This window comes from Canis lupus, chromosome 20 (assembly GCF_003254725.2).
Source record: "Canis lupus dingo isolate Sandy chromosome 20, ASM325472v2, whole genome shotgun sequence".
Lineage (NCBI taxonomy): Eukaryota > Metazoa > Chordata > Mammalia > Carnivora > Canidae > Canis > Canis lupus.
Genome location: NC_064262.1, coordinates 57,028,409 through 57,041,451, shown reverse-complemented (window position 1 = coordinate 57,041,451; position 13,043 = coordinate 57,028,409). Strand labels below are relative to the sequence as shown.

General features: G+C 66.1%; 2 protein-coding genes across 2 annotated transcripts in view; one reads left to right on the top strand and one right to left on the bottom strand.

Annotated features, from left to right (window-relative positions):
* The window catches only part of TMPRSS9 (transmembrane serine protease 9), a 28,086-nt gene extending 16,789 nt beyond the window's left edge, over positions 1–11,297 (top strand). Inside the window, 8 exon segments of the mRNA XM_025456835.3 lie at positions 1,421–1,592; positions 2,424–2,695; positions 3,169–3,305; positions 7,081–7,462; positions 9,866–10,037; positions 10,497–10,762; positions 10,833–10,969; positions 11,074–11,297. Of these exon segments, the coding sequence (XP_025312620.3) occupies positions 1,421–1,592; positions 2,424–2,695; positions 3,169–3,305; positions 7,081–7,462; positions 9,866–10,037; positions 10,497–10,762; positions 10,833–10,969; positions 11,074–11,235 (1,700 nt within the window). The 3' untranslated portion in view covers positions 11,236–11,297.
* Positions 11,298–11,495: 198 nt separating this feature from the next.
* Positions 11,496–12,420, bottom strand: TIMM13 (translocase of inner mitochondrial membrane 13). Its single transcript, XM_025456838.3, has 3 exons — positions 12,223–12,420; positions 12,070–12,138; positions 11,496–11,898 (listed from the first exon to the last, which is right to left on the bottom strand). The coding sequence occupies exons 1-3, from the start codon at positions 12,340–12,342 to the stop codon at positions 11,800–11,802; spliced, it is 288 nt and encodes a 95-aa protein (XP_025312623.1). The 5' UTR covers positions 12,343–12,420; the 3' UTR covers positions 11,496–11,799.
* Between the last annotated feature and the right edge of the window lie 623 nt (positions 12,421–13,043).

The following is a 13,043-nucleotide window of genomic DNA, read 5'->3' as shown; positions in this document are numbered from 1 at the left end:
TTTTTTTTTTTTTTTTAATTTATTTATGATAGGCACACAGTGAGAGAGAGAGAGGCAGAGACACAGGCAGAGGGAGAAGCAGGCTCCATGCACCGGGAGCCCGATGTGGGATTCGATCCTGGGTCTCCAGGATCGCGCCCTGGGCCAAAGGCAGGCGCCAAACCGCTGCGCCACCCAGGGATCCCTGTCTAGTTTTTTAATTTCTATTTTTTTTAACTGCCACGTCAAACATAAAATGATTCATCCCGAACTTCCTTGGGCATCCCATTCGTTAGTGTTAAGTATATTCACCTTGTGTGACGGGTCTCCAGAACTTTCCATCTCTCAAACCTGAGGCTCTACAGGTTTGTCCACTACACAGCAGTTCACGTCCCCCCACCCTCAGCCCTCGGCCGCCTCCGTGTCTGTGACCGACGGCGCCCTCCCAGGGGCCCAGTGACATCCTTCCGTGATTGGCTTCCCGGGTTTACGCAGGCAGAGTTACAGCTGGGCTTAGGGGGACTTGGAATCCTCGCGTCTCCGTGATGCGGTCTCCTTGCTCGGGGACAGGGCGCGTCTGTCCGCCTTCGTTCGCACATCTCTTCATGGGGTGTTTGCTCGCAGAGCTGGCGCGGCCACGGTGGACGGGATGCTCCTGTTCTGTTCTCAGCTGGTTTGCAGCCAGACGGCTCGCGGGGTTGCCTCCCTGAGCTGTTCCATAGGACAGACCCTGGGGGCCAGCGGCGAGGCTGGCAGGACGCGCCCTCTCCTGAGGACGCTGCGCGGGCACCAGGGTGCACCCGCCACCTTCTTCCTCACGCGACCTCTTCTGTAGAATCTGACGGCAACGTTCAGTGACAGTCGTCACGCACTCTCTCTGGGGGCACCTCAGTGTCTTCGGCCCCGGGAAGCTGCCTCAGTTACAGCCTTGGTGCCAAGCCCCGGAGAAGGGCTTTCCACGCACAGCGGGCGACGTCTCGTCCTCTGTGGTCTCTGAGGGCCCGGGTGCAGTCAGCCCAGATCGGATGCCATCCTCCCTCGTGGTCAGCCCCACCTGCCATGCTCTGAGTGCATTGAAACTCTGCTTCGTTTAAGTGTCACCCACACACCAGCCTGTCCCCAAATCCTGTAGTGCCCTGATTGCCACAGTCCTCCCGTGTGCGGCTCCGTCCTCACCGTGAGCCCGTGAGCCTGACCTCGAGGGCCGCAGGCCGGTGTCTGGCGGGCTCAGGCCAGTGGGGCCAGGGCACTCTGTGATTTTCTCTTGTCCTTTTGAACTCACCTGCCCCCGCCGTGCCACGTCCTTGCCAGGAGACCCTAGGAGTTTCGTCATCCGTATAATAGGGAGGCTGCACTCAGGTGGGCGAGGCCCCTCTGGAGCCATGGTGCTCCCTCTTGGCGCGGCTGGGATGCCAGGACCCTCCTCTCTTGTTCCTCACAGAGTGCGGGGCCAGGCCTGCCATGGAGAAGCCCACACGGATCGTGGGCGGGCTGGGAGCAGCCTCCGGGGAAGTGCCCTGGCAGGCCAGCCTGAAGGAAGGTTCCCGGCACTTCTGTGGCGCCACTGTGGTGGGTGACCGCTGGCTGCTGTCGGCTGCCCACTGCTTCAACCAGTAAGACCCACCACAGCCCCAAGGGCAGCTCAGCCTCCCCTCCATCACCAGGTGCCCCCAGCAGATCCCCCCTGGGGCTCCTGGAGGGTGTTTGCATGTCCATCCGCACAGCAGAGAGGAATAGGAAGGAGCAGGAGGGGTTGGGGGGGGCATCTCTGGGATCCTGGTCCTGGGAGGCAGCTCCTGTCTCTGAACTGGCCTTTGGAGGACAGATAGGAGCTGACTAGGGGAGGGGAGAGGGGATGGGGGCGGGGGGGATGGACGGAGGAGGGGATGGGGAGGATGGGGTGAAGGGAGGGAGGAGGGGGAGAACGGGGTGAAGGAGGGGAGGGGGGAGAAGAGGGAGGAGAGGGGATGAGGAGGATGGGATGGAAGAGGGGACAGGATGGGGTGAAGGAGGGGAGGGAGAGGATGCGGAGGGGAGGGGGGAGGATGGGGTGGAGGAGGGGAGGGAGGACAAGGTGAAGGAGGGGAGGGGGAGGACGGGGTAGAGGAGGGGATGGGGGAGGATGGATGGAGGAGGGGATGGGATGGGGTGGAGCAGGGGAGGGGGTAGGGGGTGGAGGAGGGGACGGGGGCTCCCAGAGCGCAGTGTCTGTGTCGACACCCCAAAGCACCAGGGGCCCCTCGTGTTGCATTGTGGGGTTGGCTCCATCTTGTTCCCTCCGGAGCAGATGAACCCAAGGGCCTTGCCCTGCCCCCAGCTGGGAGCACTTGGGTACCCGCCGTGTGGCCCCTCCGTCCCCCAGGCACCCTCCCCACAGCCGGGCCTGGGGCGGCACGGGTGCCAGCAGGGGTGCCAGCAGGGTCTGAGCCGCCCCTTGTCAGCAGCACGAAGGTGGAGTTGGTGCGGGCGCACCTGGGCACCGCGTCCCTCACGGGCGTCGGCGGAAGCCCAGTGAAGATGGCGCTCAGGAGGGCCGTGCTGCACCCCCAGTACAACCCCGGCATTCTGGACTTCGACGCGGCCATCCTGGAGCTGGCCAGGCCCCTGGACTTCAACAAGTTCGTCCAGCCCGTGTGCCTGCCGCTGGCCATCCAGAAGTTCCCCGTGGGCCGCAAGTGCATGATCTCCGGCTGGGGGAACACGCAGGAGGGAAACGGTGAGCTCCGCACGGGCCCGGGACCCTCCGCGCCAGGGCACGGACTCGGCCCACGGGCCCCGGAATGGCCGCAGCCCCGCCGTTCGCTTGCAGAGGGTCCCGGGCTTCCCTGCCACAGCAGCACAGCGGGTCGTCCGTGAAGCCAAGTTTACGTACTCTGTGGGTCCCCGTGGAAAAAGCTTGCAGACGCTTGTGCTGTGCCCTCCAGAGCCCCCAGGAGCTAATGCTAGCTTCGGGGCCTCAGCGGCCTCCCTGCGGCCTGCACGGTGCTAGGGAGGCTGCTCGGGGACGGTGGTGATTCTGGGCCGCGAGCGGGGCTCGGGGCCGGGCTCCTTCCCACTATGTGACTGGATGGGCGTCCCTGCAACCCTGTGGGACTTGGGCTCTGCATCCGCAGGATGGGGACGGCAGCTCGCTCTCGGGGTTGCTGCCACAGCTGAACCGAGGTTGGGGGGGTCTCCTGTCCTTGGCAGCTACCAAGCCTGACATTCTACAGAGAGCGTCGGTGGGCATCATAGACCAGAAGGCCTGCAGTGCCCTCTACAACTTCTCCCTCACGGACAGGATGCTCTGTGCCGGCTTCCTAGAGGGCCAGGTGGACTCCTGCCAGGTGAGCATTCAGACAGGAGGCGCCGTGTGCAGGCGTGGCGCCCACACCCTCCCTCGGGCAGTTCCCCTTGCTCGGGTCTGGGTTCCGGGAGCTCTCCTCGTGTGCGCAGAGGCAGAGGGAGAGACTTGCCAGTGCCACACAGCAAGCCGGGGAAACCCGAGAGAACGCACGTGTCTTTATTTATTTATTTATTTTATTTATTTTATTTATTCATGAGAGACAGAGAGAGAGAGGCAGAGACACAGAGGGAGAAGCAGGCTCCATGCAGGAGGGACTCGATCCCGGGTCTCCAGGGTCACGCCCTGGGCTGACGGCAGGCGCCAAACTGCTGAGCCATCCAGGGATCCCCCGCACGCGTTTCTTTTTTTTTAAATTTATGATAGTCACACACACAAAGAGAGAGAGAGAGAGAGAGAGAGAGGCAGAGACACAGGCGGAGGGAGAAGCAGGCTCCATGCACCGGGAGCCCGATGTGGGATTTGATCCCGGGTCTCCAGGATCGTGCCCTGGGCCAAAGGCAGGCGCTAAACCGCTGCGCCACCCAGGGATCCCCCCCGCACGCGTTTTTAAATGTAGGTTTAGAGAGAGGTTATTTCCAAGCAGAAGATGAGGTGTGTGGTGGATGCACATGAAGTGTAGACACGCTCCTTGAGAAAGACGCTGGAGGGGAGGCTGACCCCAAGTCTGCACATCCGTGACGCTCTGTCCAGCAGGGCAGCTGCTGAGCGCCTGAGCTGGGGGACCCGTCCTAGGGGAGGCCTGGCTCCAGAGCCCCGCTGTGAGAGCTAAGGAAATCCGGTCTTACTTGGAAACATCAGTGCAAACCCTTAGTAACACGTTGGCGGAATAACTCTAGGAATGTATTAAAAAGACAATAAGTCACAACCACTGTGGGTTCGCCTCCTAAAGGCTGGTCCGACACAGGAGAACCAGGTACCACCAGTCCTCATGTTAGTGGAGCCAAGGAGGGAAAAGGCATCATCTTCAAAACACAGAAAAAGACATTTGATAATTTTTTTTAAGGATTTATTTATTCATGAGAGACACAGAGAGGCAGAGACACAGGCAGAGGGAGAAGCAGGCTCCATGCAGTGAGCCCGATGTGGGACTTGATCCCGGGTCTCCAGGATCACGCCCTGGACCGAAGGCAGCACTAAACTGCTGAGCCACCTGGGCTGCCCACAGTTGATACATTTTTAAACATTTATTTATTTATTTTGGAGAGGGGCGCGGGGAGGGCAGGGGGAGAATCTCAGGCTGACTCCCCACTGGGCATGGAGCCCGAAAAGGGGGTCGATCCCATGACCCTGAGATCAGGGCCTGAGATGAAACCAAGTCAGACGCCTAACTGAGCCCCCCAGGAGCCTCCAGCATTTGGTCATTTTTAACAACCACTTGTAATTACAATTTTTAAAAAGGCAAGTCCTATGTAGATGACAGACACCAACAGCAAACATCATCTGTGGTGGCGAAACAGAAGCTTCTGTCAAACACAAGGCTGCCTGCTGTTGCCAAACATGTCTAGATTAATGCAGAAAGTCAAGAAAAAAGAAAGGACAAATGGAGATTTGTAAAGTTGACAGAAATGTGATCTGCAGTAACATGCTGCCTCCCAGAAAGAAAATAAACTGGAAACGCAGAACCAAAGGAGAAATCCGGAAAACTCTTGGAGCCACGGCATGGCTTGAGATCAGCGTACGAGGTCAAGGACGCTGCTTTTCCCAGCAAAAGTCAGTGTCGTGGAAAAAGGGGTCCCGCTGACAGGACAAACCCCGTCTGATGCCCAGAAATAAACTCGAAAAGGTGTTCAAGGTTTTCATGGAGAAAATCCTTGAAGTCTGAAGAAAATAAAAAGGTCTGGATGGACGGGACAGTCCACTGTGTTTATGGAAGGGAGGCCTCGAGGTTACGAGCACCGCGTCTCCCCGTTCGTTCTAGAAGTCCGTGCGGCTCCAGGCGCGACTCCAGCAGCATCTGCCGGGACTCGGGACTCACAAGCTGGTGTTGAAATTCACGCAGAAGAGCGAAGGAACGTCCCCGCCGGGGCAGGAAATCTGCTAAAGAATCGGGGTGGGGGGGTGCTGCCAGGATCAGACAGGAAAGAACCCAAAATAAAACGGAAAGTGTTGATAACTCCTATTTTGGGGTAAACAACCAGCCCAAGGCTCAGGGACCTGAAACAACAGTCGTTTATTGGGCTCCTGGGTCTGCACTTTGCTGAGGGCCCAGCGGGGCCGGGTTATCTCTGCTGCCCCAGCAGCAGCTCCGGGAACCTGGGGACCCACCTCCCAGCCATTCCGACCCCCGCGGCCCGGCGTGCTGGCTTCCGGGCGCCGGCGTCCCAAGAGGCCCGGCAGGAGCCGCGTCCTGTTCCGTGACCTAGGCTCGCAAGTCGCATCCAGTGACGCCTCCGAGCCCGCCAACTGGCCCCCACGCCGGGGGGCCACCGCAGTCCGTGGGGCGGGAGGGCGGTCACCCCATCTCTGGAAGATGCAGTCTGTCCTGCAAAGTGGTAAAGCCCGCACCAGGACCGGGGCCGAGGCAGGCGACAGAAAAGCAGCCTTGGGAGACCACGTGAAGCAAAGGCCGCTTCCCCCAGGTCTGCAGTGAGCGCCCCGCGAGCTCGCAGGGCTGCCGCGCCATGGCACAGGGGGTGCAGGGGGCCGCCCAGGTCTCCAGAAAGTGGAACCAACGGGCGTGGAGGCCGAGAGCGCACCTGCGGCAGAGGGAGGCCGACCCTCAGCCTACGGGGGGGCGGGAGCGGAGGGGACCCAGCAACACCAGCGACTCCAGCCGAGAGGGGCACATCTCAGGAAGCTCTGAACACGGACGGACACGATGCCCACGGTTTCCGGGGGGGGGGGTCGGGACACGGCGCCAGGGCCCCAGGGGCTGCCGCTGTGACACCCCGAGGTGGTCAGAGATAACCCCGTGTACTTTGTGAAACTACAAACCAACATAAAGGCGTAGCAGACACCCCCCCAAAACTCCCAAGTCGTCCCCCCTCCCCGGGGCAGTGGGGCGCCGGGAGCAGGGGCGGGGTGGGTCAGTCCACGTTGCCGCCTGCCCGTGGGTTGGAAGTTCCTGGGTGGGGGGACCGGGGGCTCGGGTGTCCCGCGGCATCCGTGGCCTCTGCCGGGAAGGCTCAGAGGCCGATAGGCCAGAAGCACGTGGGGGGGTTTGTCCTCGCCCTCGTGGGCTGCGACCGGGCCTCCCGGGGTCCCCCCCAGCGGGTGGCTCCGGGAGCGCCCCGGAAGCTCATGGCGGTTTTAGGACCTTGCTCTGGGAGGCACCTGGCACCTCCCGAGTCTGGAGGTGAAGGCAGCCACGGGGTCGGCCCGGGTCCGCGGGAGGCAAGCCGGGACCTCGGGGTTCAGAGAGCACGTGGGCCCGGAGAGGCTGCAACGTCCCAGGGTCCCAGCAAAGCCCTCGCCACTGGGCCATCCCTCCGGAGCAACAGGCGGGAACGTCCCTGGCCGCGGCTTTGGTGTTGCGCGTCCTCCGCGGTTCACGTTTCTATGTTTCCAAAACAAATACAAGAACAACCGAAGCTCAGAGAAGTGACTTGATGGAGGTCAGGCAAGGTCACACACGGGTCTGAAGCCAGGTCCCCCGCTGCCGGGAACACGGGGCCTGGCAGGGCCGTCTGCGCCCCGTCCCTGTTTAATTGAGAAAGAACTGACCTCGTCCCCACGAACGTAAGGCGACTGCGTGGGGGAGGCGTGACTCACAGCAGGTTCAGCTCACATCCATCTTCTCCTTCCTTCACTTTCAGGGCGACTCCGGGGGACCCCTGGCCTGCGAGGAGGCCCCCGGCGTGTTTTACCTGGCGGGGATCGTGAGCTGGGGGGTCGGCTGTGCTCAGGCCAGGAGGCCCGGCGTCTATACCCGGATCACCAGGCTGAAGGGCTGGATCCTGGACACCATGTCCTCCGGCCCCCTGCCCAGCCCTCCCCCACCCACTGCGGGGACCCCCCCCACCACCAGGCTTCCCTCCAGGACGGTGGCCGACCTCACAGTCCCGGGCGACCTGGCCAGCAGAGCCACCCTCCAGGCCACCAGCCGACCTGCCAACAGGACCACTGCGAGCACGCCTGCCGGTGGGCAGACAGCACTTCCCAGCCGCCCAGGGACCACCACGGGCTCCCAGCCAGCAGGTGGGGGGGGGACGTGTGGGTGGCAGGGGCCCTGCACCCTCTGCTCACGCTGTTGTCACAGCAACCACAGCAGACGTTTGTTCTCTCCCGGGGCTGGAGGTCACAAGTCTGTGTGGCCACTGTGCCCTCCCCGTGACCTCACTGGGCCATCCTGGTGTCTGTCCTCATGGCCTCTTCCTGGAAGGACACCATTCACTGCATCAAGGCCCCCTGTGACCTGAAACTTAGTCACATCTTTTTTTTTTTTAAGATTTTATTTATTCATGAGATTGAGAGAGGCAGAGACACAGGCAGGGAGAGAAGCAGGCTCCATGCACGGAGTCCGATGCGGGACTCGATCCCGGGACCCCTGAGGTCATCCCTGAGGTGAAGGCAGACGCTTAACCAGAGGCCCCCAGGTGCCCCTTAATCACCCCTTTAAAGACTCGTGTCCACGTGTCACATCCTGAGCTCCTGGGGGCTGGGACTTCCCCTGTATGAATTCCAGGGAGGACACGAGCTGGCCCCAAGTAGGTCCGGGAGCCAGGGACACGGGCACACTGTCTAGCGGCCAGTGCCTTGTCCCAGACCCTGTCTGCAGCTGTTTACCAGGGACTGTTCGGGGGCACCTGGGTGGGTGGGGCCCACGTGGCAGGACCGTCTCCAGCCGAGCTCGGCCTGGGGTGCAGGGGGAACTGGGGAGCTAGACACAATAAAGAGGCCAGCAGGGGTGAGGGGAGCAAGCCGGCCCCACAGGTCCCGCGCTGCCGTGAGGGACACTGCTGTGGGCTCCTTGGCCTCTGAAGGGTTGTTACTTTGTGTTGTGTTACCCCGAAGTACAGGAAACAGGGTCTGCGCCTCCAGAACAGAACCCCAGCAGGCGCCGGCTGCAGGGGAACCACGGGGAGGGCCAGGCCCGGCTTCTGCAGGACGTGGGGTGCGCTGGCTGGGCCCCCCTGAGCCACCACCCGCCCCTCCCACCCGGCTTCAGTGTGCAGGGATGGGACGGTCACCCGCGCCAACTCCGAGGGCAGGAAGTGTTTTTGTCACTGAGGCGGGGCTCTCTAGGGAAAGGTTGGGGGGGGGGCGGCAGGAAGGTGGAGGGGGGTTGCCAGCACCCCTGCAGCAGACGTGGGCCTGGGGCGCCCCCACCCAGAGGCCAAGGGTCAGGTCAGCTTCCTGCAGGTGGGAGGCAGGTGGCAGGGGCGGGGCCAGCTCCCGTCCCGTGGAGGCAGGTGCTGCGCACGTTGCCGCACCGCGGCCCCAGGATTCCCGGCGTCCCAGTCCGTCTCCAGCATCCCTGACTACTCCCCCAGACCGATCCAGGGCTTTGGGCCTCCCTGGGTATTGGGGGGTGACCTGGCCCTGGCGCAGCAGCTGGGGGCCACTGCCCGGTCCTCCGCCCCCCAGCCTCTCCCGCACGCGTGCCTGCGGTGTCCTGGCCCCGGGAGCCAGACGGACCCGGTCGGCCGGGCCATCGCCCCCCGGGCAGCGCGGGGTCGGGCCGGGTCTGGCCTCGGGTCTTGTTTGCCTGGGAACACGCAGCGGAGACCTGGGGAGCGTGGGTCCTGGAGCCCCTGAAGCTCCGCACACACGGGGACGGAGAGCGAGGCAGGCAGCCCACGACCCAGGCCTGACCCAGGCCCCGCGGCAGCCGCCCCGCGCCGCCTTTCCAGATGCTTCTGGCAGCCATGCCGCGAGGGGGCAGGGGTGCGCTGACTGCAGCTGGGTCTGGCCCCCCATCATTTCTGCTTTTCTCCTGGCTACAACCTGCAGGTTCTCAGTCTGGGGCCCGGGGTGGTGCGGAAGCCCCCGAGTCGGCCCACAGTTTTGCGTTGTTCAGCGTGGGGCAGTGTTTCCACAGGAGCGCTTCCCGTCACACGGCCCAGGCCTGGTCCACGTGGCATCAGGAGCCTTCCGCTGGGTCTGGCTGAAAGGGACAGTGCGGGGGGCCGGGCTCCCCTCCCTCCCCGGGACAGGCGGCAGAGGGCAGGCTGCGGAGGGGGCACCGCGCTGCCTTCCGCCCCGGGAACCGGGAAGGCTGCTGGTCACGCGGGCCGAGAGCCAGGAGGGCCTCCAGGAGCTGCTGGGACGGGGCAGGGCGCTTGGCAGCAGCTCAGGGTGGGCAAAGGCCCTGGGGCAGCGGGGGACTGGCTTCTAGGGCACAGAGACGTGCCTCAGGGTGGACAGAAGGCGAGAGGGGGTGCTGGCCTGAACTTCAGCTGGGGGGCGGCTGGAATCCTAACTGCATTCCGAGAACCGTTTGAGAAGCACCGGGAAGCGCGTTCCCAGGCACCGGATCCAGCGCTCGTCCCAGGGGAGCTCACCGGAGGGCCCCCACCCACTGCTGGCTTCTACCCCGTGCACTTGGGGTGCAAGGCGGGGCTGGCCTCACCTGCTGAGCTGACCCCGGCTCCCCGGCAGACTGCGGCCTGGCACCGGTGGCAGCGATGACCAGGATCGTGGGTGGCAGCGCCGCCGGCCGAGGGGAGTGGCCGTGGCAGGTGAGCCTGTGGCTGCGGCGCCGGGAGCATCGCTGCGGGGCCGTCCTGGTGGCCGAGAAGTGGCTGCTGTCGGCGGCGCACTGCTTCGACGTGTGAGTGTGGCCCGTGTGCTTCACTGGACCCACTTTGTGGGGGAAAACTCCCTGCCCCCCAATGCCTGGCCCTGGAGGTGGCCCCCAGCCCCGCGCCCACCGCCCCAGGCCGTCCCCTCCACGGCCCTTGTCTGCTCACCCGACCCGCCTGACCCCGACACCAGGGACTGGGTGGGGAGTGGGTGTGGTGGGGGGCGGGGTCCTCCAGGGAACTTTGGCCCTGGCTCACCCCGCTGGGACTTGGCATCAGACCCAAAGGCCCCCCGGCCTGTCCTCCAGGGGGACGCCCAGCTGGGGGCGCACCGTGGGCCTCCCGAGGTCGGGGGGGGGGGGGCGGCAAGCGGGTCCCGCAGGTGTCACGTCAGGGCGCGGTAGCGGGGGGACCCCGCGCCCCGAGGAGCAGCCCGCGGCGGCGCCAGCAGGGCCGGGGTCTCGCCGACGCCTGTGCCGCGCCCGCAGCTACGGGGACCCCAAGCAGTGGGCGGCCCTCCTGGGCACCCCGTTCCTGGGCGGCGCCGACGGGCAGCTGGAGCGCGTGGCGCGCATCTACAAGCACCCCTTCTACAACCTCTACACGCTCGACTACGACGTGGCGCTGCTCGAGCTGGCGGGGCCCGTGCGCCGCAGCCGCCTGGTGCGGCCCATCTGCCTGCCCGAGCCCGCGCCGCGGCCGCCCGACGGCGCGCGCTGCGTCATCACCGGCTGGGGCTCGGTGCGCGAGGGAGGTAGGCGCGCCCGGCACCCCCCCGCCCGGCCCCCCGCCCGCGCCCCCCCCTGACCCCGTCCCGCCCGCAGGCTCCATGGCGCGGCAGCTGCAGCAGGCGGCCGTGCGCGTCCTCAGCGAGCAGACGTGCCGCCGCTTCTACCCGGTGCAGATCAGCAGCCGCATGCTGTGCGCCGGCTTCCCGCAGGGCGGCGTGGACAGCTGCTCGGTGAGCGCACTCCGCCCGCGCGCCCGCGCCCAACCGCCCTCCCGGAGCCGCCTCCCGGGGCCCGGCCGGCGGCGGCCCGCGCTCAGGCCTCGCCTCTCGCCCAGGGTGACGCCGGGGGACCGCTGGCCTGCAGGGAGCCGTCGGGCCGCTGGGTGCTGACGGGGGTCACCAGCTGGGGCTACGGCTGCGGACGGCCGCACTTCCCGGGCGTCTACACGCGGGTGGCCGCCGTGCGGGGCTGGATCGGGCAGCACGTCCAGGAGTGACCGCCGCGGCCGCCGCCCGGGGCCAGGAGGAGGCGGCGGGGCCGGCCGCGCGGGGGAGGGGGCTGCGGGCGGCGTCCCCGCCAACCTTGTTGCAATAAACGGCCGTGCCCGTGCCCGTGCCCCTGCCTCTGGCTCCGCACCTCCGCGCCGTAGCAGGGGCCCCTGCCCCGTCCCCTCCCCCGCCCCGAGGGGCTGCCGGGGGCCCCCCGGGGACGCGCGCGACCACCGCCCGCAGAGCCCCGCAGGAAACAGCGCCCGGCTTCTCTCCGCCCCTTTTATTCGTCCGTCCACCGTCAGAGGTCACAGCTCGAGGGTGGGGGGTAGGAGGCGACCGCACCCCCAGGTCCAAATGCGCATTCTCCGCTCGAGGCCGAGGTGGGCCTGGCCACAGCAGGGGCCGTGCCGCCGCTCCAAGTCCCGGGCCCCCGGGCCCCCGGGCCCCCGCCGCGCTCGCCGGCCGGTCTCACAAGCACGCGCAGGCAGGACGCACGGGCGGACCCCGCCTCGCAAAGGGCTTTTATGGAAACAGAGTGAGAGGAGGGGGCCGGGCGCGGCGCCCCGGGGTCACATGTTGGCTCGTTCCCGCTGCAGCCGCGAGTTGTAGGCGCGCGACACGGTGTTCCAGGCGTCCATGTAGCGGTCCATGCACATGGCGATGCACTTCTGCAGGCGGGGAGGGCGCGCCTCAGCTCCCGCCCCGCCCCGCCCGCGCCCCGCGCCCGCGCCCCGCGCCCCCTCCCCGGGCAGCGGGCTGCGCACGCGCACTGGTCCCGCCGCGACCGCCCCCCGGCCCGCGCACGCGCAGCTGCTCCCCGCCGCCCCGCCGGTACTCACCTGCTCGGAGTTGTCCAGGGAGCCCCCCGGCTTCCCGATGCATTTCCGGAAGCACTTGTCCGTCATCCTCTGTGGGGACACGCGAGCTCAGCCGCGACACCCACCCCCGTGGACCCCACCGCCCACGGCGCCCGCCCCGACCTGGCCCCGGACCTGCAGCAGCTCCTGTGCGTTAGCCACGGCGATCTGCACCTTCACTTGCTCCATGATGAGCCCCGGGTCCAGCTTGCCGCCGCCGGAGCTCCCGAAATCCGACCCGAAGCCACCCTCCATGGCTCCGCAAAATCAACCGAACCGACACCGCGTGCGCCGATCCGTACCCACGCCGGAAGTCGGCCGCCCGGGGCATCACGGGAAATGGAGTCTGGGCGTGGAGCCGAGTTGGACTACAACTCCCACAAGGCCGTGCGGCCCCCCGAGCGAGCCGGCGGCGGCGGGTGGGAGGCTCGAGGGCCGCCCGGGACGTCCTCTAGTCGCACAGCGGGTGCCGCCGCGCATGCGCACAGCGCATCACGTGAGCGACAGCGCGGGCCGCCCCGGGGTCTCCGACCCTCCCCTCCCGCCGGGCGGGGCCGCCGCGTCACAGCGGACTCGGGGGCAGCACTTAAAACCAAAACGTTTATTGGAGCGTCGTACAAAAAGTTTCCAGTCATAAAATGCATATTACAAATCATCGGAGAAAGAAAAAGACCACACGTTTGGCATGCAAGGCCCCGGGCGCGGCCCGGCAGGTTGAGCCGGCAGCCGGGGCTCCGGCGCGGGGGCGGGGCGGGGGGCGGGCGGCGGGGGAGCCCACTCCGCGCCCCTGGAGCCCTTAAAGCTAAGGACGTCGGACCCCGAGCTGCTGCCCAGGCCCCCCCCCCCCCCGGGACGCCTGCAGCACGGAGGCCACCCGCCCGGTGCACCGCGCCCCCGGGGCCTGCCGCGGCCTAGCGTGGCCGCTCCCCTCCTGGGGAGGCCGGGGCTGCGGGCCC

What these genes read in the sequence shown, in the direction of transcription:
- TIMM13 (XM_025456838.3), bottom strand. Translation starts at nt 12,342, where the DNA reads ATGGAGGGTGGCTTCGGGTCGGATTTCGGGAGCTCCGGCGGCGGCAAG. An exon ending in ACGCACAGGAGCTGCTGCAG is followed by an intron (nt 12,139 to 12,222) that starts GTCCGGGGCCAG and finishes GTGTCCCCACAG; the next exon opens with AGGATGACGGACAAGTGCTT. An exon ending in CCCTGGACAACTCCGAGCAG is followed by an intron (nt 11,899 to 12,069) that starts GTGAGTACCGGC and finishes CCCCGCCTGCAG; the next exon opens with AAGTGCATCGCCATGTGCAT.